Genomic DNA, 20,334 nt, shown 5'->3' with positions numbered 1-20,334 from the left:
CTTCTGGTATGCCTGTCTCAGCTCCTTGATCTTAGCACGGCACTTCTGTGTGTCCCTTTCATGCCCCCTTCTCATCAATACCAGGAGCAATCTGCTTGTATGTGTCAAAGTTCCTATGACTGGATTGGAGCTGTGACTACACAGCCTCCTCTCCCTGCAGATCCAACCAATCCAGCAACTTTGGTGTACTCCAGGTGGGAGCACATTTGGTGCAGAAAGCTGGCATGGTTAGCTGGGAAGATACGATGTGAGCTGTCCACGCTGAGCATACAGGAAGTGGAATTTCCAAAATTCCTGGGGCTTTAAAGGGGGAGGGGCGCATGCCTGTGTACCTGGCTGCAGGGCAAAGGAGTAGAAACAGCTTACCAGAGCGGTCATGATGAGCACTGTGGGACACGTCCTGAAGGCCACTTAAGGCTACATAAGTAAGCGCACTGTCTACACTGAAGCTGCCTCTCTCTAACTTTGTCACATAAAGCTCTATGCCGCTCATCAAGATAGTTTTATTATGTCGACATAGCCACAAGTGTTTTATTGCAGTGTAGATATACCCTGAGAGAGTCAAAAGGAAGCATGGCAACTGCAAACTTTGTACTGCAGCCCTCCTTGTAACATGATTCTCTGGTTGGAAAATAAGTATGTTTCATGGAAAATGTGAAAATTTTCCACTTAAAAACAAAACAAAGAATCAGGACCCTGAAAAACAAATTGTTTTCCAATGTTTGAGTCCCCCTGTCTTTTTTCCATTAAAAAGGAGGAAAGGCAGAATGACTAAACAACCAATAACCCAAAACATTTAGACTTTTTTTGTAGAATAACTGCCAGTTTTGAAAAAATGAAATTTTTCTGCAGACGGTGTTTGGGAAAATTTGAACAAAATTTTTAACCAATTCTAGTATTTACAAAATAGTTCTTATGACTGTAAAATACACATTCAAAGCAAAATGAGCACTGGATTTGCAATCTTTTTGACAAGATTGCTAATCTACCTGGTGACTGACTGCTTGCTGAAGTGACTGACCCCCATAAGCAGGCTTTAAAAAAAATGACAATTTCAATTAAAAGATGTATTTTCATTCACAATTTTTCACACATTTGCAACATATTAAGTGATTCCAACTATTTGCTGAATAAACTGAGGTAAGATTTTCTGTAAGGCCTTGTCTACACTACGCAGTTCTGTCAACAAAAGTCAGGTTTGTTATGCAAAATAACAATACTATACTATAATCCCTTAATCTGGCAGAAGGGTGAAATTTATAGCCATTTCCCCTCATTTTCTTTGGTGGTATCCAACTAACCAGTTTTGTTAGTTTTAAAACTCAGCTATATCGGGTGACTTTTTTTATTTGAAAAGTGGGAACCATTTTTTGTTTTACAAGTCAGTTCAGCTTGCATGTGAATGATGGTCAAGTGGTAGTTTTCCGAGCTGAAGCAGTGATGTTATTTCTACAGAAAATGTCGCATCACTCCTAATTTTGTACTATGAGCGTAGCCAATTTATTTTATTGCTATCCTGCCTCCATGTCACGCGAGCTCTGGTGTTGCTCAACGCATAAGCAAGCAGCTGAGCTCATAAAGGTTTCATTATCTGTGACAAAAGGAAAAGAAGGCACTGGAAATAGTCTGTATTCAACTCTTTGATACTAGCTCTGTGTTAGTAGTAGTGGAGGGAATCATTACCTGTATTAAAACAGTCAACTGTTATTGAAGAAGTATTTGCCCTGAGGGAAAGAGAAGCAATATTTTTGCTCAAATAGATGTGGTTTATGTGAGAAGCACAATTTCAAGGAAAATCTCACTGGTGTGTGACACAATGCAGCAGAGAACTTGCCTTATTTTAAAGGTTAAATTTGATGGACCAGTTTCTTGCAATTCTGTACCCTTGGACCATTAAAGGATCCTTTATTCCTTGGTTTTTCTTATGGTTTGATTCTTGTTGGCATACTAATGGAGACAGATGTTTGATTCTCTGTGGGGCAGACTCCTGATGTGGTCTGGTGGAAGAAAGCACAATAGGCTTGAATATAGATTTTTTTCTTCTCTGACTAGAATTTATTTAAATAGAACCTCTACAAGTACAGTAGGGTCGCTTCAGGGACATCTTTATTTTTCATTTGCTGTTTGTGTTGTTTTTTTATGTAGGTCTTTGAGTTTCAGCTCCAAGTCCCTTCATCTTCTGTTTGTTTTGTTTTAATCCTGGTTTCAGAGTAACAGCCGTGTTAGTCTGTATTCGCAAAAAGAAAAGGAGTACTTGTGGCACCTTAGAGACTAACCAATTTATTTGAGCATAAGCTTTCGTGAGCTACAGCTCACTTCATTGGATGCATACTGTGGAAGATACAGAAGATGTTCTTATACATACAAACCATGGAAAAAATGGGTGTTTACCACTATAAAAGGTTTTCTCTCCCCCCACCCCACTCTCCTGCTGGTAATAGCTTATCTAAAGTGTTTTGTTACGATGTCCATCTGTTTGCATTTGGAAAGGAAGATGATGTCAGCTACCTATGTGACAGTGGTACTTTGCTCATTCATTTGGTCTACTACTTCTTCCATCGTGCATCCATTTTTAAGATCTGTAACTACTGCTTGAATTTAGCCTTCATGGAGCTCAGCTCCAAAACAGTTTCTTTGATGTCAACATTTGTGGATGGGCCATGCTTGTCTGTTTTTTTTTTCTGCTGTCTGCTTGCTCAGAGCTAAACTCAGTATTGGAGAGGGATATATCCTCCTGCCTCTTAGGAGAAATGTGGTTTGGTTTTTGATGGTGGAAGACCATATTTTGGTTGATGTTTTTAGTAGCACTCCTATCCTTATTTAGTGTTTTGTTCTTGTTTTTGAGAACTTTGTGAAGACAAACTATCAGTGGAGAAGCATGGCTTTTGACTTACACTTGACTTACAATGGTTTCAGATCCTAAGACAAATACTATTTTATTCTTATTTGTTTAATTTAATATATTTGTAAGCAATATAACTGGAGGAGAGAAACTGCTTTTTTTAAAGTGCACTCAGACTCAAGCTAAAAGGTAAAGGCAACCCTTCAACTTTTGAACAATATTGATCCAATTCCCCTCCTTCCTTTTGTTTTTTTCTCATTTAAGATCCCTCCTTTGCTACTGGTTGGGCTTTCAGTAGCCTCTGCTGTTCAGGAAGAGAAGAGGCAAAGGCAGCTGTCTGCAGCTTCTGCTGCTCAAAACAGTGAACTACAGAATGGAGACAACTCTAGCAGGAACTGTCCTACAGCAGCTTACTGGTTTCTGGGGGAGGGGCCAACCCATACTCAAGAGCCCCTCAGTTCCCTTCTCTGTCTGTTCCTGGGAAAGGAGGTGGCAACAAGGGTGATAAAATTAACATTTACACTGCTCAGACTGCTGAACCCCCCTATAGCTGGTTATCAACAATCTATGTTGGCATTCTCTTGGGCCATCATGGTTAGAAAGATAGATAGAAAACTGCTATAAACTTCCTGGATGACTTCCAGGGGGCCAAAAAAAAAAAAAATCCTTTCTTGCTTCAAGTAGTCTGAACCTAAGGGGGCTACTTGTATAAATAAGGTGTACAGAATCTGGCCCTTTGTGAGGGATGGAAATATGCCTAGTTGTTTTATATTCCTGGTATCATCACTGGATTTTTAATTCCAGGTTTGGGCTTTTAATGGCTTTGAAAAAGAACAGATTTTTAACTATTATTGTAGTTATAATTCCAACACTGATTGTATAAATGGCCAAGTTATGTCACCCTGCATCTAGGCTTATCTTGGGAAAGAGCTCCTCTGCGTGTATACCAGTTTGTAGCTTCGACACTTGATACTCGTGTTCAGATTTTGTGTGTGTGTGGCTTATCTCATATATAATTCTGCACAGATAGGACTCTCTTTAAGTGGCTTTGTGGACTGAGTGGTCATAATTCAAATTCCATTTAGATCAGCTGCTGTCATGAAGCAAGAACATGATGATTTAATGCCTTTCTTAACTTAATATTCAAGGTATTTAAAATCACTTAGGAAAAACTTGCCTTTTTAGCATCTCTGAAAACAATTCTCCTCCCCCACCTCCATTTCCATCAATAATAAAACTGAAATTATTATCTATCATACAAACTCCAGCTTTCCAGATCTGGTTGAAGTGGTTAGGATACTGTCCCCTTACTGTCTATAAGTAACTCCTTGTTATATTAGACGATCCTGCAGGATTTTACAAAAAGGTTAATACATTTAAGAAATCTTTTATCCCAATAAGCAATGGCAAAGAAAATCGGAGCACCTTCAAAGCTACTGAGATTTACAGTTTACTTTGAAACTGGTTTATTAATGCAGATGTGGAAGATTTGGAAGAAAAAAGGCTGACGGATAGAAAAAGATTATATTATAAGGCCAAAGTGGTGGCTTAAAAAGCTATTGGACTAACTTGTAAATCATGCTGCAGTTTATATCTGTTCATTTCCATGTACTTTATTTCATTCTAAAAAATTAGATAAGCAGCATGTTTTTCGCCTGAAATACAATTTCTCAGGAAGGTGGTTGCTGAAAAGATCCAAGTGCAAAGATATAACATTCTGTTCAATCCTTGCAGCTTTGCTTATGCTACATCGGTGAATCAGTAACTAGCACTGGAAACAGGGCATCCATTAGAATTTCCATGTCAAACTGATACCTTGCAGTGTTATACTGTGGGAATGTGAGTGGTAGAACTGATACGTGATGGCAGGGACATGAGAGGGATATGTCCAGGGACAACAGTCAGGTGAGAGCTATTATCCCACTCAGCAACTGAGAAGGAGGAGGATGCAGCGATTCCTACCTAAATGCTGCACCTGTTTTGGTGGCTCCATATTCCCTATCAGCCTATGGCTAGTAGGTCTAATAATGAGCATACCTTTTGATTTTCCCCAAACTTGCTCTCAGCCTCCTGGCACCTGTGATTGTAGTGTATGGTAGGGACACTTCTGTTTCTTTACCTGTCCTTCATTCTATTTTGCTGTAATGGATGTATGTCTGCTACTCTGCCCTTCTTCTGCCTTTGTGTTTTGCCCTTCTCACTAGCGAATAATTCCAGTATGCCTCTCTTCTGTTGCTCATAACTCTCCCCAAGCAGCCATAGGGCAGAGCTGATGTGATTTTTCTTAGTCTCACAACACAGGTTTCCGAAGAGAATCGGAGAGGCAAAACGGGGACATGGCATAGGCCAGGCCCTAGCCATATATTGTTAGTATCTAGTATTGTGGGCATCTACCACATGGTTTAAACAGCCATTTCAAATGAGATTAAAAGCATTTGTTTGGTCAATGGTTTACATATAATTTGTGGTGTGATATCAAATGTAAAGTATACTTTAATTTCAGTACCTCATCTTTATTGCGAGCAAACTTGGAAGTGCCTTTTTCTTAAGTTGGTGGTGGTGTTATTACAATAGAACCCCTTTGATCTGATCCGTCATTATCTGGTTTTCTGTGTTAACTGAACAACCAGCGCACACCCGTCCAGAAGGGGGAGATCTCTCCTGTGACCACCAGATGGCGGTATAGCATTGCACTTTCCCATTTTCCACTTTTTATTTAGTTTTTTGATTATCTGATCTGTCCCCTGTCCCAGTTAGATCAGATAAACAGGGTTCTGCTGTATTCCTTAGAATTATTGTAGTACCTAGGAGTCCTAGTTCTGGACAAGGACCCTATTGTGCTAGGCACTGTACAAACACAGGATTTGAAAGAGAACAAAGAAATGACTTCGGGAATGTTTACAGGGAACTCGTCCCAAGTCGGCGGGGAAAGCATGGGAGAAAGAATGATGGTGTTTTTTTGAGAATCTAAAAAGTGGGCGATGGAGTCAAGAGTCGACCCCTTCAGTACTGAAAGCTCATCACTTCATGAGATCTAGTGAAATGACTATGAATTCCTTTCCCTACATACTAAAAAGTGTTATGAATAAAACATCAAGGACCTGATTTTCAGATCACTCATAGCTCTCAACGCTTCGGTGAGAGTTCTGGATGATCTATGCCTATGAAAATAGGCCTTAAATCTTGTATGTTTTGATTCTGACATATTCATTGTTTCTTTATATTTGGATGAAAATCTGCTGTGTGCTAACAGAAGCTGTACAATGTACTTACTGTTGTTCCGATCTAGATACACAGGCCATTGTGGGTTCTTGCGTATTTAGTAACTGAAAATATGGCCATTCATATGGCTTTAGGAGCCTAACTTCAGGCACCCTTTAAAAAATAATCTTGATCAAATGCTCTACGTTTCCACCTTTTGGGCCTTGATTCAGCAAGGTATGTAAGCATGTGCCTAACTTAAAGCGCATTAATAGTTCTATTGAGGGCAAGTATATGCTAAAGTACCTTCCTAGATTGGAGACCTTAATGTAAATGTATAGTCTTATTGAAAAGACATTGAGATTTTTTTAAGTGTTCAAAGTTGTTAATATATATTATAAACCGTGTTTTGCATTAAGGTCACCTCATGACCAAACCCTGTGTTTTGGGCATGTCATTAACCGGTAGGTTACAAATTCATTTAGTCTATTATGTAACTTTGTTTTAACGTCCAAGATATGCTTCACAAAATGTTCTTTAATTACAGCACTGTCCACAACTCACAGCACTTTTGTTCACTTGTAATCTTTATAGCAGTTTCACAAGTAACATGTAGTTTGAGACTATGTAGCTGAAAATGTGTATTTTTATCTTAAAACTACATTAAATCTTTGTAATGCCTTTTTTTTTAATAGGAGGGAAGGACAGACGAAGTGGCCTCATTCTGACAATTCCATTATGCCTTGAACAGACAAACATGGATGAGCTGAGTGTTACCCTAGACTATCTCCTAAGCATTCCAAGGTGACTAAGTGACTCTAAAGGTGTTTCTTAAAAGCACTACATATTTTTATCTTCCGATACAAAACATATTTTACTTAGTAATCAGGAATAGTCAATTATTTTTTGTCAATGTCCACTTTTCTTGGTCAACATATAGTCAAGGTCCAGACTCCAGTGAAACATTTTTCACACTTCAGTAACATTAATGATGATGATAAAAAGATTTCATGGTCCGTTCAAGTGTGTGCTGATCTGGATTTGGCCCATGGTCTGCCTGTTGACTAGCCCTGGATTATACCATAATGTGATCTCATTTGATTTTATTAGAACAACTTAAAACACAAATAACATAGTAAATTAAAAGGTATGTGATAGTTTCTTTTAATTATCCTGCTTGTTTTTTTCTGTCTGGTGTATTTCACCATTGCATTGTTGGAATATGTGCAGTAACTTTTCTTTCTGATAATTCTGGTGTAAACTAACTAGCGACTATAATTTACATTAAAAAGCAACGTTAAAAAAGGCTAATCATTGGAATTGGTGGGACTTTTCAGGCAGAAAATCGTTTGTTCCTTTTGTTTGTTTTTGTTTTTGCAGCCCTTCTATTCATACAGGCCCAGATTCACTGAAGCACTTAAATTGTGCTTAAGTTTAAGCATGTATGAAGTCTCATTGAAGTTAGTGGGATTACTTACATGCTTAAAAAAAAAAAGCTATAATTGTTTTGCTGAATTTGGGCCAGAGTTCAATGGATTCTATCATTAATTATGGGTTTGACTGTAAAATTAACAACTTCTGTGGGAGATTTGCTTATGGAAAAACTGCAGGTTCAGATCTATATTTGGCCATATATTATTAATTTATTTGGTTGGATCTGATGATGGGGGCAGAAATTATCTAACAGAACTGGTAAGTCATCCTCAAATCTTAGTTTTATCATTTTGTGTTTGATTTTTTTTTCCTCTCCCCAAGTGAATGCTCATGTTTCCAACATGGTTAAAAGACCAACTGTAAGAGACCGGGAGAAAGAGATGTTAGCATAATTAAATAAAAAATGCTTTATGCATTTTATTTTGCTAATGGGAGTATCAGATCTTTTCAAATGTGTAGACTAATGATCTGGCCCCAAAGAGAAGAAAAATGAATATTACTAAAAGAAACCTGAGACACTCCGGTCACTTCTGTAAAGCTTGATTGATAATTTACTTGTACTCTTAATTAGTTACATGCTTGTTGTTTATACATTTGTGTTTCGTTTTAAAAAAAAGAAGTTGGAACTTTTACAAAATTATGGGTGAAAATTGTGCTCATCTTATTCATGCAAGTAGTCTAATTGACTTCAGGGTTTGGTCCTGTTTGTTGAATAAATGTAAGTATTCTACCAAAATTTGTTGTTTTACTATCTAGCTGTGATATATATTGCGTTTATTTTGCTTAAAGCTATCTGAAAATTCACACTAAGCATTGCTCATATCACGTGTAAAATAAAGGTTGACATTCCCACCGTCGGTGTTGACAGTCATGCAGAATAATAATATGGGAGACCATCCTGCTTTAATGTTGGTTTAATAGTAGAAAGAATTTGCTTTTTAAAAAAGCGTTTTCCTTAAATATTAAAGATTCTCTGTGCTCTTCTGGAAGGCTTTAAAACGCTTGTGAGTTAGCATTTTGTCCCCAAACCAGACTTTTGCGTTTTCAACAAATATCAAGCCTAATTCTTTAAAGCTTTACACGAGTGGTCTGTCTTGTGAGAGTAGTCCTGTTGACTTGTATGGGAGTTCCATCAGTGGATGGTTTGCAGAACTGGACCTGAAGTTATACATTGTTTAACATACAGTGTCTCAAAATTATGTCTCACTAACTTCAGTACCTAGTGTTGTAACTCCAAATTTTTCTTTTATGAATGTGAAATGTTTTGTGGCAGGCCAGACTTTTATAGTGTTGAGGTGAAATGTCTTTGATTTGTACAATATCCATGAAATACTAGTGTGTTTTCTTTTTTAAAACAAATTCATAACTATTGAGTAGATGTGTCTTTGTTATGATAGGATATGGTTTAAAATATAAAAACTTTTTTCAAGTGGAAGAAAAGATAAATGCAGCAATATTTCATGCCCTTCAATGCCCTGTCAATGGAGTTGGCAGGCTTCACCGTTCTTATGCACAAATCAATTTTACCAGTTTTTTTTAAAGCTTAAATGCATTGTGTTAAACATTTTATTTAACCTTTCAGAATTGGATAATTTGTTGTTTTTTGAGGGTTGTTTTTTTGTGGGAATATACAAGTGCTGTTGTTTGTTTCCATTAACCTTAAGAAAACAATATTTCAAAGGAATATGATAGACACACCATTTGTGTTTGCTGTATTCAAGGTTAGATTGTGTCAGTTCCTATATAAATCTTCTAGTTATAATTTGGCTTTCAGAACTTGCTCTGGCTGTGACACTGCAAACAATGAGTCTAATTTTCTGTAGGGTCCCTGGAAAATCTTACGCATGTCTTCAAGAAGTGCCATTGAAAAATAAATAAAGTAAAATCCAGGTACACAATGGCAACCATGTTGGAAATTAGTTTAGTCCTAAACTAAAAACTGACTAATTGTTTTTGTTCTAAAAAGAAAGTGAAATATGCTTATGAATATTTTTCTACCACTCCAATTGATTTTTTCCCCTCCTATTGTTTAGTTGGTTCTTATCCATACTGTAGGCTAAAGTTCTGATCCTGCAAATGCTTACTACCAAGCATAATGCTTGCTGCTATGAGTAACTGTATTGGAAATCAATGGGATTATTGTAGTAATAGGCATTATGCTCTGTCTGTACATTTTCAGGAGCTAAACTTTTTTGTCATTAAAAAATAAATTAAAATAGGCAAGGGTATATTGATTTAAAAAAACAACATAGTATATGCACACCGTTTTTTCTTTAAGTACACTTGACAGCTCGTAAGTGATAGTAAATCCATCTTAGTCCCATAATGGTACAATTATAGTGAATGAAAAATATATACATGTGTAGTAATATTGTATGTATTTGAACAATGACTAGAATGTCTGTCTTACTTAACAATTTATAGTCAGAGCTGGTACTAGTGTGCATGGTTAGTTAATGCTTTCCAATGTTCTCAGTTGCTTATCACTTGCTGAACTTTTAACTGTTGAGACTGAAACTTCCCATGCTGAGTCATTTCACTGAGAAGCTCTAGAGCAGTGGTTCCCAAACTTTAACAACCTGCGAACCCCTTTCACGAAAATACCAAATCTTGTGAACCTCCTCCTAAAAATGAGTATTTCCAGAGATTTTCTGCCTTACCTGAGCATAAATTAGAGAAGCAGGGATCTTGGAAATAATTTAGTTTTTTAATGACATGTTAATGTAATAATAAATAGTGTGTAATAATTATTTATCATTACATTATTTATTTTATTACATTACGAAAATGGCAATATTCTTCCAAGATTCCACTTTTGTAGCTCATATCACTTCAATTAAGTCTGTTATAAGACAAGGCTCCTAATGTTTCATCAAGGAGTACCAGACATGAACCAGCATGAAGGTATTTAAGAAGCCAACTCAAATAAAGAGTTCCTTCCTCCCACCAGCATTTGGATCTTGAGCAGTCCAGGCAAACAATGCATGACTATAGCAAAGCTTAAACTTGTTCTTGGTAATAATTTTTAAAAACAACACTAGCAGCCTATTTAATTTTAGAAACAGCAAAAAATATCCTCCTCCCTTTCCATTTCTCATAAGGAGTCTTGAAGTTTAAATCTCCGTAGTGTGATGAATGCACTTGCTTTGATCTGCATAGCTCTTGGAAGTCCAGAACCACTGGAGAAAGGTCTGGTTTGACATTGAGTCTGCTTCTGTGTTTGGTTTTCAGATGTGCATACGAGGAAAATGCTTTCTCGCATAAGTATGTTGTTGAAAACAGTAACAAAACGATAGTAGCTTTTTCTGCCAGCAGGGGGTACTAGTTTCTTAAACTCAGCCAAAAGTTGATCAGTGACCGACTTCTGAAACTCCTTTTCAGTACGTAATCACAGGAGATCTCAATCTATTTCTCTTTTTCCTCAGTGCTCAATATCTCCGTTGAGGGAGTGGTATCATCAAAGGCGTTGCGAATCCAGTCATTATCGCTTGACTGGAAAGTATTCCCTGAACATTGTGCAAAGTCCTTTTAGGTGTGCAGTTATATTGGTTTTAGTGCACTGATCCAACCAAAGTTTGTTATGCCAGGAAGTCACGAAGAGTACGGAAACACTCAGTTTGATTGTTTTCCAAACACCTTTCCCAGAACTGCGACTTCTTTATCATGGATTCAGCTCGGTCTTGCGCATTGAAAACTGTTATATTGAGGCCTTGAAGAGATAAATTTAGGTCATTAATCCTCGAGAAAATGTCTGCTAAATAAGCTAGGCTCTGGAGTCAGACATGATTTTCCATACAGCTAGCGAGGTGGAAAAAACAAGGAATTCTGTTCTAAGCTCAAACAAACGCACAGGGATTTTGCCACGTGAGAGCCATCTAACTTTGGTATGGGACAACAGACAATTGTGTACACTACCCATTTCTTCACAAAGTATGTGAAATGTTCTGGAATTTGTTGGTCATAATTTTATGAAATTCACCGTTTTCACTGCATTGTCCAGCACTTCCTTCAGTCCCTCAGGCATGCGTTTTGCTGCAAGGGCTTGTCTATAGATATTGCAAGAAGTCCAAGAGATGTTTGATGCAGCCTTTTTTGTTCGAGCTACAAATCCTGTATGCTTCCCCATCATTGATGTGGCCCCATCAGTGTAAATGTCTAGGCAATCTATTTCCTTTTCTTGAAAATATGCATTAGTCAGATTGAAGATATCTTGTATGGTCTTTCCATGGTCGGCAAAACAAGTAGTCTTCAACCATACCTTCATTCACATAATGTACAAACACTAGCAATATAGATAGATTAGCAACATCAGTTGATTCATCCAAACGTATAGCATGATATGGACTATTTTTCACTCCATGTACAGTTGTGGTCTCTACATTACTTGACGTCATTAATTTTTCTCGACAACATATTATTGGACAAAAGTACTACGTCAATCCTTTTTGCAGCCTTTTCTCTGAGCGTGCAATGAACTATGTCTTTTATACTTGGACCAATCAAGCTCTCTGCTATGGTATTGGCTTCTGATCCTTTTGTTACTCGAAGCGTCATACCGAGTGAGCTACTAAGTGCATTTTCTTTATCAGTACTTGCTTTGGATACAAAACTGGTAATGTCACTTTTCTACTTGGCTAATTTTCTCTTGAAAAAATCAACAGGCTTGTTGACTTGTGTGGGGTGCCTAGTTTTTAAGTGGCACTGAAGTAGAGAAGGTTTGAGGCTGCTGTTTGCTAGCATATCACCACAAATTACGCACTCTGGTTTTGGATATTCTTGATCACCAATGCATGTAAAGCCATATTTTATATAACAGTTGTCATATTTCCTTTTCTTCATAAGCGACTTTCCAGGACCATCACAATCATTTGACTGAGATTTTCCACACTTCGGACTTGACGAAACAGCTGCTGATGTTGAACGTTTGTTTTCTTGTGTCTTTACACTGTCTGTTTTCAGCCATGTGTCCATATTGGGTGTACAACAGTTCAAATAAAAATAACACACTAAGAATGCTAACAAACGAACAAACTAGTAAATGAGAAGATTCACTCAAGTCTCATTAGAGTAAAATGCCATGCTACAGAGAATGACTGAGTACGGACTGACTGGGGATTGTTACCACCACATTGGCTACAATGACCTTGGTTCCGGCTGATTTGGCACGCGAATACTTTTTCTTCCACCATCAGGGGGTTGCGGGGCCAGGGACAAATGAGCTTGGATGGCCCCCCAGGTGCAGCGCAGCTCCCCCTCCCACTCTGTCCCTCATGCTGCCCAAGTTCCTGTCTGCCAGGGACAGGGTCCCTAGCTGCTGCCTGCGTGCCCAGGGTCCCCAGCTGCTGGCCCCATGCTCCGTGGGTCTCCGGCTGCTGGCCCCCCGCACCTGGGTCCTGGCTGCTGCCCCCGCCATGCCTGGAGTCCCCAGGGACGGCTGTGTCTGCCATTACAAAATTGTTTCTGCAAACCCCCAGCGGTTCGCAAACCGTAGTTTGGGAACCATTGCTCTAGAGCCTTCAGATTTAAAGCAGAGACTTAAAATTTGGCAAGTATGTTACCCTGAGTCCACCAAAATTTGACCAAGTTATAAGCCTCTGAAAATTGCTATATTCATGGGCTCAGTGAAGGTTCATTGGACACCAACAGCTAAATTCTCTGAATGTTCCATCTGGACAAACATGCCCTAGCCTAGAACTACAGGCACTGAGCAGGACTCTTCATGTTGCTAGATGCTGTGGTGCCTGGCACTGGAACTGACAGTATGGAGAGAGATTTTCTGTGTTCTGTATGTTCCCCTTGCTGACACCTAGGCAAGAAGGAGGAGGATGCAGACGCTGGGCACAGACAACCTTAGTGCTGGCATTTTCTAACCTTTGAGCTCTTGACTTTGTAACCTTAATGTTCTTTCAACATTTTTTTGGTATGACTATATACTTCTTTAAAAATTATATATTTTGTACTTAAAGTTGTTAATTTAAAAAGGGAGTAAATAAGTACTGTCAATTTGAACTACATTTTCCCCTTTTATATCTGCTTGCAAAGTCTGTATTCTTCTGGCTTGCTTTTTGTATGTTGTAGTAAGGGCCCTGATTTGAAGAACACTTAAATGCATGTTTGAAATTAAGCATGAGCCTAAATGTTTTCCTCGATTGTGAGCTAGATCAAGTGATTTAGGAACAGGATATGGAAGTTATATTGTTCCCTCTACAACAGACTTCCTGGGTGACCTTAGGAAAATTAACCCCTCTATGCATCTGTTACCTATCTATAAAATACTGTACTACCTCACAGGGATTTTGTGATATTTATTTGTGTAATGTTTATAGGGTACTGTATGATCATTGATAAGAGGAACTGCAATATAAACACAAAAATATAATAAATATTTGATATTCCAGAAAATGTATTAGTGCTGTTTAAAAATTGCTAGTATGGTACAATAACAAACAAGAATGCCTGAGCAATACAAGGGAAACATATTTTGTAAGTGAACATACTTCAATTTTTAAGGGAAGATTTTTAGTAAGTAAAATGGCAAAATTTCCTAGCAGTGTCCTAGTTTTAAAATGGTTGTGATGAAAGTCAAGCCAAGCTAATCACGGTGATATCTGACATTTTGTTCTTGAGTTTTACTGTTTTCTAAAAGTATCTCTTTTTTGTTTTAGTGAAAAGTGTAAAGCTAGAGGATTTACTGTGATAGTGGATGGCAGAAAATCTCAATGGAATGTGGTAAAGACGGTTGTTTTAATGCTCCAGGTAAATCAATTTTTATGTATTCACAGTCAGCAGATTAGTTTTATAGATGGAAGTCAAAATGCTGCGTTACTGTAACAGCTGAAATTTCTTTATTGGGAAACAATCCATTTGTAATTTAATTACAGAATATATGCTATGTTGCACAGAATTTTGTAAGTAGAAGCAATTAATGTGAAAAGGGATTTATATACTTCTATAGAGAGTTATTCAAATTTTTTCCAACTGAGGGTCACCTAAGCTATTTACTAAGATCGTAGGATTGTTTTATTTTGTGTAAAATGGAGCAGATTGGAGGCTGCCTTCTTTTTAATATGGTGATGGGCTTCCTTGTCATTTCTAGGAGCAAAACTTGAGTACAGCTGTTCAGTGCTGTGAGCACCTGAGGGGGCCCACTGAATTTTGTGGTAACTGGAGCTTCTGAGTAGACTTCAAGGGAAGTCCTAAATATAGCACATTGCAGTATCTAGCCTAGAAGAGGTGCTTGTGTCTGACTTTCAAGCCCATATTAAAGAGGAATTGTTGTATCTGCTAGCCAGCCTTTCATGATTGATGATCCTGGGGCACTGAAACTCCCCGAATCAAGGAAAAGAGGTGGATAGAACCTGAGATTGCAAACTGTTTTGGTGGAAGCCAGGCATATGTCCACTTCAGATAGCGCAGGCAGAGATTTCCATCCTCACTCCCTCCTTTCTTCCCACTTAACCCAAATAGCCTATCTAAAAGAGGAGTAATGTCTCTCTGCTGGGTTTGCTTTTATCAATATCCCCCCCTCTGATCAGGCTTAGCAAAAGTAAGGTGTAATAGAATCTGGGTTTGATGAAAAGAAAATGTAGAGTAGACTATTATCAGGTTATTGATGGTGAAGCAGATCATATTGTGACTGCATCTCTGCTAGGAGCCTCACTTACATGTTGGGAGTGGTGAAAAAGCGGAATATTGAAAATAACACTTCAATGAATACAAAATCTGTAAATAAAAAAAAGTGAGAAAAAAACTAGCTGATACTACTACTATTAATGTGTGTTCGAGTAGTTCTTAGGAGCTCCTGGATCAGGACCCCATTGAGCTATGGAACTCTAAAATGCATTACACAGTCCTTCTTCTTTTTACTGCCGAGGTGCAACTATGGGAAATGACAGAACCTAGTTTTGATCTGAGCAGCCTTCAGTTCAGATATAGATAAAACTTCTACAAGTGTATTATCATGTTAAATGTGAATAGTTTACAATGTCTGGGGCATATGGATCATTGATGCTCCTAGATTCTTTGGTGTTTCTGTGACCTTTCGTAATCTATGGCTAATCGGGAGGCTGTGGCCTTCCCTCTTCAATATAGGCATGGCAGTGGTTTTCCAGCCTTTGTCATTTCCAATCTAGACTGCTGGTTGGGCACTCTGCTTTTGGTTATTTATGAAGCCATTCCAGGAGCTCCAGCTAGTACAGAATACAGGTATGTTGCTGTGTTGTTAGTACCAGCTACAGAAATCTAATTGTAGCATGTGGGGAAAGACTAAATGCATTTGCCTCTAATTTCGATTTCTAAGAAATAAGAGAGAAGATGTGGAATGCAGGATCATTCTTATGAGCGAGTACTCAGAAAGTAAGGAAGCACAAAACTATTCATTTTTAAATAAGGGGTAGAGGGAAAGAGCTTAGTTGAATAAGCACAATAACTATAATCTTGCAGTTTCAATTTGTAATGAATCTGGTAAAGACAAATAATTTGAATTAATACATTAAATTGAAACTGAAAGAATAGACTTTAGGGCCACATTTTCAAAAGCATCCTCTATATTTGCATGCCCTGCATTGCACATGTAACTTTATAGGTGTTCACATTTGGGCATTTCAAAATTTGTACTTTACTTGTGCACTCAGAAAGGGAAACTAGGAGTTTATTCAATTTTAACATGGACATTTGAATTTTTAGGGTTCCCAGAATGCCTTGTCTTGCACAAATTTAGACGCTGGGCTGACAATCTGGACCTTGGAATGTTGTTTGTTCAATTATTAGGGTAAAACTTTATCAAGCTTTCAAAATATTGAGCTACACCCAGCTTCCATAGTGAGCATTAGTGCTACTTCATACTGTATCAAGGGACCAAGCTTTCCATGTCCACTGAAGTTACAGGTCTCTCTGTGACAGTGATGTTTTTTTATAAATATTTTTACAAATTTGAGAGGTTCAAATTCTATCTGCAAAAATAAAACTTCTCTCGGGTGGATTTAAAAATAATACCTAATAGAAGTGGGAGGTGCTGCTTCATAGATCCATCACTTACACCGATAGGCTGCTAATTCTTCTCTGCTTGGCTGACTGATTACTTATCCTTTGTCAGTTTTTCGTGAGTGTTAGTTTCCTGCATTTTGATTTTTCAGGAAGAGTAACTCTTTCCTTTTCGCCTTAAGAGTAACTTTAAGAGCTACTGACTGGTAACTTAATGAGATTTGACATTTGGACCCCCAACCTTTTCTCTTTTGTCAAGTGCCTGTTGCCTCTTTCCTTAAGTCTGTATGCGTGCTCTTCAACAGGATGTGGTTCACATGTTCTAGAATAATAATGATGTTTAGAAGCACTTGATTCCGGGCTTCTGTCTGTACATGTAATGTGTCTCATTGTTTCTGTTATGAAGAATGATATTTCAAATACATTTTCTTGCTCCTGCAAGTAATCATCTCTCTCAAATTATCATTTAGAAAATCTAAATCACTTATTTATGCTGATCACTTCTCATATTTCTCTGGTTGGACAAAGAAAATCAATTAAGTCACTTTACTTTTTTAGTGACGCAGTATTTGGGTTGGAAACGCTGTAGGGGAATGTGTGTTTAAAAACAACCGTTTCTGTGAGTGTGGAGAGAAACCCATGAAGACAAGTTGTTTTTTTGTTTGTTTTTGTTTTTTCCCCTATTAGATTTAGGTTTTGCAAACCTTGTTTTTTAAATCTAAATTTTGGGTCAATTTTAATTAATTGTCCTATATTAATTGTTTTTCAACAAGATCATTTAAAATCAGTTCTACTCACAGTGCTTTTCAGTCCTCAGTACTGTATTCATATATCTTTGTCCTATATTACAACTGATGACCTCACAGAAGAGTAATGTGTGTAGCTGCCTGTCCTGTGATGTGAGGACAATATATAAATAGGCAAAATATATTTGAACTCAGGTTTTGTAAGGAAAATATTGGTTTGTCAACTTAATGCATCATTAAAAATATTTAATCAATTTAATGATACAGAGCGTTTCTATTCTGGGAACAGTAAACATAATATTTACATTATAATAGCAGATCCATTGATCTTAAATCCTGATTTAATAGTAAAGTATATATTTCTCATCTAACTTGACTTACTTCTTTATTGTGTTGACCTAGCTTTGGAGTTCTGACTTGAAATATAGTATCAGTTAGCTTGTATAAAGCTTGCAATTTAATTTCTTTTCCATAGTACATGGTTTTGTTACCACAGTATTGCAAGTAATATTCATTCAGGTAAATAGGGTTGTTTTTTCTGTTTTCCATTACTGATGGAGGGTGGCTAGTGGTTAGAGTACACTTTTGGGAATCAAGAGACCTGATTCTTTCCCCAGCTCTCTTCTGACTCACTGTGTGATTTAGTGCAAATTACTTAATTGCTGTATAATTTCTCTATGTAGAATTAGTGTACAGCCACCTATGTCACCTGGATGGTGTAAGCCTTGTTTAATTCATATTTGTAGAGAGTATTAAGATCCTGGATAAACAGTGCTGTCTAAATGCAAGTTGATTTTGTCATAAATGAGAATTTAATCTTGAATGTTTTATCTGTTTTCATTTGTTTTGCAGAATGTTGTTCCAGCTGAGGTATCACTTGTTTGTGTAGTAAAACCTGATGAATTTTGGGACAAGAAGGTTACACATTTTTGTTTTTGGAAAGAGAAAGATAGACTTGGCTTTGAGGTATGTATAATTTTTTTTTCCTATCAGGAATGTCGACTCTAAGCCTGTTAGAATGATGCATACCTGATTGAAATGGATATTTCTTAAAGAATGCTTATCAGTGTTCCAGATTGCTTTGTAGATACCTCTGAAAAACTACGGTGACCTATTGCTTTTAAAATATTCTTTAGCTGCAAAAAGACTTAGGCAGACTATTAAATGAAGTTTTGGAAATGGAGCTTTGCTGCTTTTATGGTGGTTTGCTTATGATGATAAAGCTGTTTCAAACCACTTTCCGTGCTTTTGACTACAAAAATTGTTGTATAATGCTGTAGTATATATTCTGTACATGGCACCACCACTGTGGACTATTCGGATGCTCCTCTTCTGCTGTCACTCAGGCAAGAGCAAACATTTTGAAGGTACAGTCCTTGGCCTTGCTAAATTCATCTCCTCCTTATACCTCTTAATTTTTGGTATTAGTTGCCAAGGTTATAGACACCCTATGTTTTTCTAAGATTGATTATGTTCCGACTTACATAAAATGGTGTGTATGTGTATATATAAGGGATTGCAAACAAGGATAGTTGCATCCTTTTATCTTTTACAAGGCTAGTGAAAAATAAAACTGCATTGTGACAAGTAGTGTTCTGAGTGTGGATTGACCCTTCATACTATCATTGTGAATGAGTCTTGTCCAAACTGAAATTTGGTCTCCTGTGCACATCCGTAGATCTAATGTCTGGTCATCCATTGTTCTGCACAGGTAAATCAAAGTGACTTGAGGGGGAACCTCCTTCCCTTTAAAAAGGATCAGAAAGAAAACACTCTCTCTTTCTCTCTGATGATAGACAAATGTTTCTTCCTGTTGCCAGGATTATAATATGTTCTCAGTTTCCAAATATTCCTATAGAAATGCAATTTAAGGAAGAAAGGGGATGGGAACGTAGCAGCCCAAATATAGACACAATGTTGTCTTCTGTGACTGGGGATAAATAACTGTCTACTTAATATGTAAAGTGTAAGATGTCCCTAAAGATTTCACCAATAAGAAGAAAGAGAGCACTCTAAATAATTCATATGGAATTTAGGGAAGTTCAGGAAGCATTTGAAGTTGTAGTGTAAAGAAAGTTTCTTCCCATGTCATCCTGTAAGCCATTCCTCTTTTTGTTTTTTTCATCCTTATTAGTTGTAAATGTTACAGGCTCAGTGGTTTGAAATTAATCTCATATATACTTCTTTTCGACATCCCTTTCCTTAAGGCTTTTCTTGTGACTTAGCTAGAATATCTTTCTAGACAAATAAGCAGAATACCTAAAGTAAAAATCTGATATGATAATAAGGCAAAGTTAACGTTAAACAGTAGTATGGTGGGGTGGGAGGTTGGAAGGGAAGATTTTATTTGACCTCAAGGGTTTGTTCAACATCAGTCATTAAGTTATAGTTACTTGTAATTAAATACAATAAGGATAACCATTTAATGAAGAATGTTCTACATTTGTGGTGCTGGTGTAGGTCATTTGTACTGCTGAAATTAAACCTCTGTGTTTTAAAATACAATAAATATGTGGCAAGTGAGTAGTCCATAGTGAGTTATTTCGAGGGGGAAAGCACAGAAGAAGTCCAAGTGCTGAAATGCTGACGTTCTGTTCTTTTCTGGTCAAGTGGAAAGCTTTTTCAACCAATCTTTCCTAATGACTCGTACTGTGGCTTGGTGGGTATGCACTCCAGGATATACAGTTCAGATATCAGTGAACAGAAACATGATGTACTGTTGTTTTAAAAAATCCAATTTGAATGAAATGTCTAAATTCAACGTACAGTTGTCCGCTATTAAGGCCTGTTTTGTAAAATATTTTCAGATTTGGTTGTTTTGTTTTTTTTTAAATTTGAATAAGAATCAAGGAAAAGGGAGCACAGTGGGCACCTTCTCTCTCCCCCCCCCTCCCGCCCCCAGTTCAAGGGTGTGGGAGAACTTATGCAGCCTTCACTTTCTTGGCAGGAGATAGCCTTTGGCCTGATGCTCCAGTTTTGTCATTTTGTGGCATTATCTCACTTGATCTGTTATTTTCCCCTGCTTCATTTTCTCTGTTCCACTGTGCAGTAAAATGCAGATTAGGCAATGGGGAGAGTGAAACATGGGAGAATAGGAGCAATTGGTGAGAGTAGCCCCTAGCTGTAAGT

At 37.5% G+C, this 20,334-nt stretch overlaps 1 protein-coding gene across 8 annotated transcripts in view; it reads left to right on the top strand.

Moving 5' to 3' along the window:
* SESTD1 (SEC14 and spectrin domain containing 1) overlaps positions 1-20,334 on the top strand; it is a 125,435-nt gene that overhangs the window by 35,929 nt on the left and 69,172 nt on the right. For all 8 annotated transcript variants that reach the window (XM_084644124.1, XM_084644121.1, XM_084644123.1 and 5 more), the window contains 3 exons: positions 6,739-6,847; positions 14,143-14,233; positions 18,058-18,171. In XM_084644124.1, coding sequence (XP_084500250.1) covers positions 6,739-6,847; positions 14,143-14,233; positions 18,058-18,171 — 314 coding nt within the window. The remainder of the gene's footprint in view (positions 1-6,738; positions 6,848-14,142; positions 14,234-18,057; positions 18,172-20,334) is intronic.

The sequence above is a fragment of the Lepidochelys olivacea genome (genome assembly GCF_965140295.1).
Source record: "Lepidochelys olivacea isolate rLepOli2 genome assembly, chromosome: 11".
Classification (NCBI taxonomy): domain Eukaryota; kingdom Metazoa; phylum Chordata; order Testudines; family Cheloniidae; genus Lepidochelys; species Lepidochelys olivacea.
This window is presented reverse-complemented; position numbering and strand designations above follow the sequence as displayed.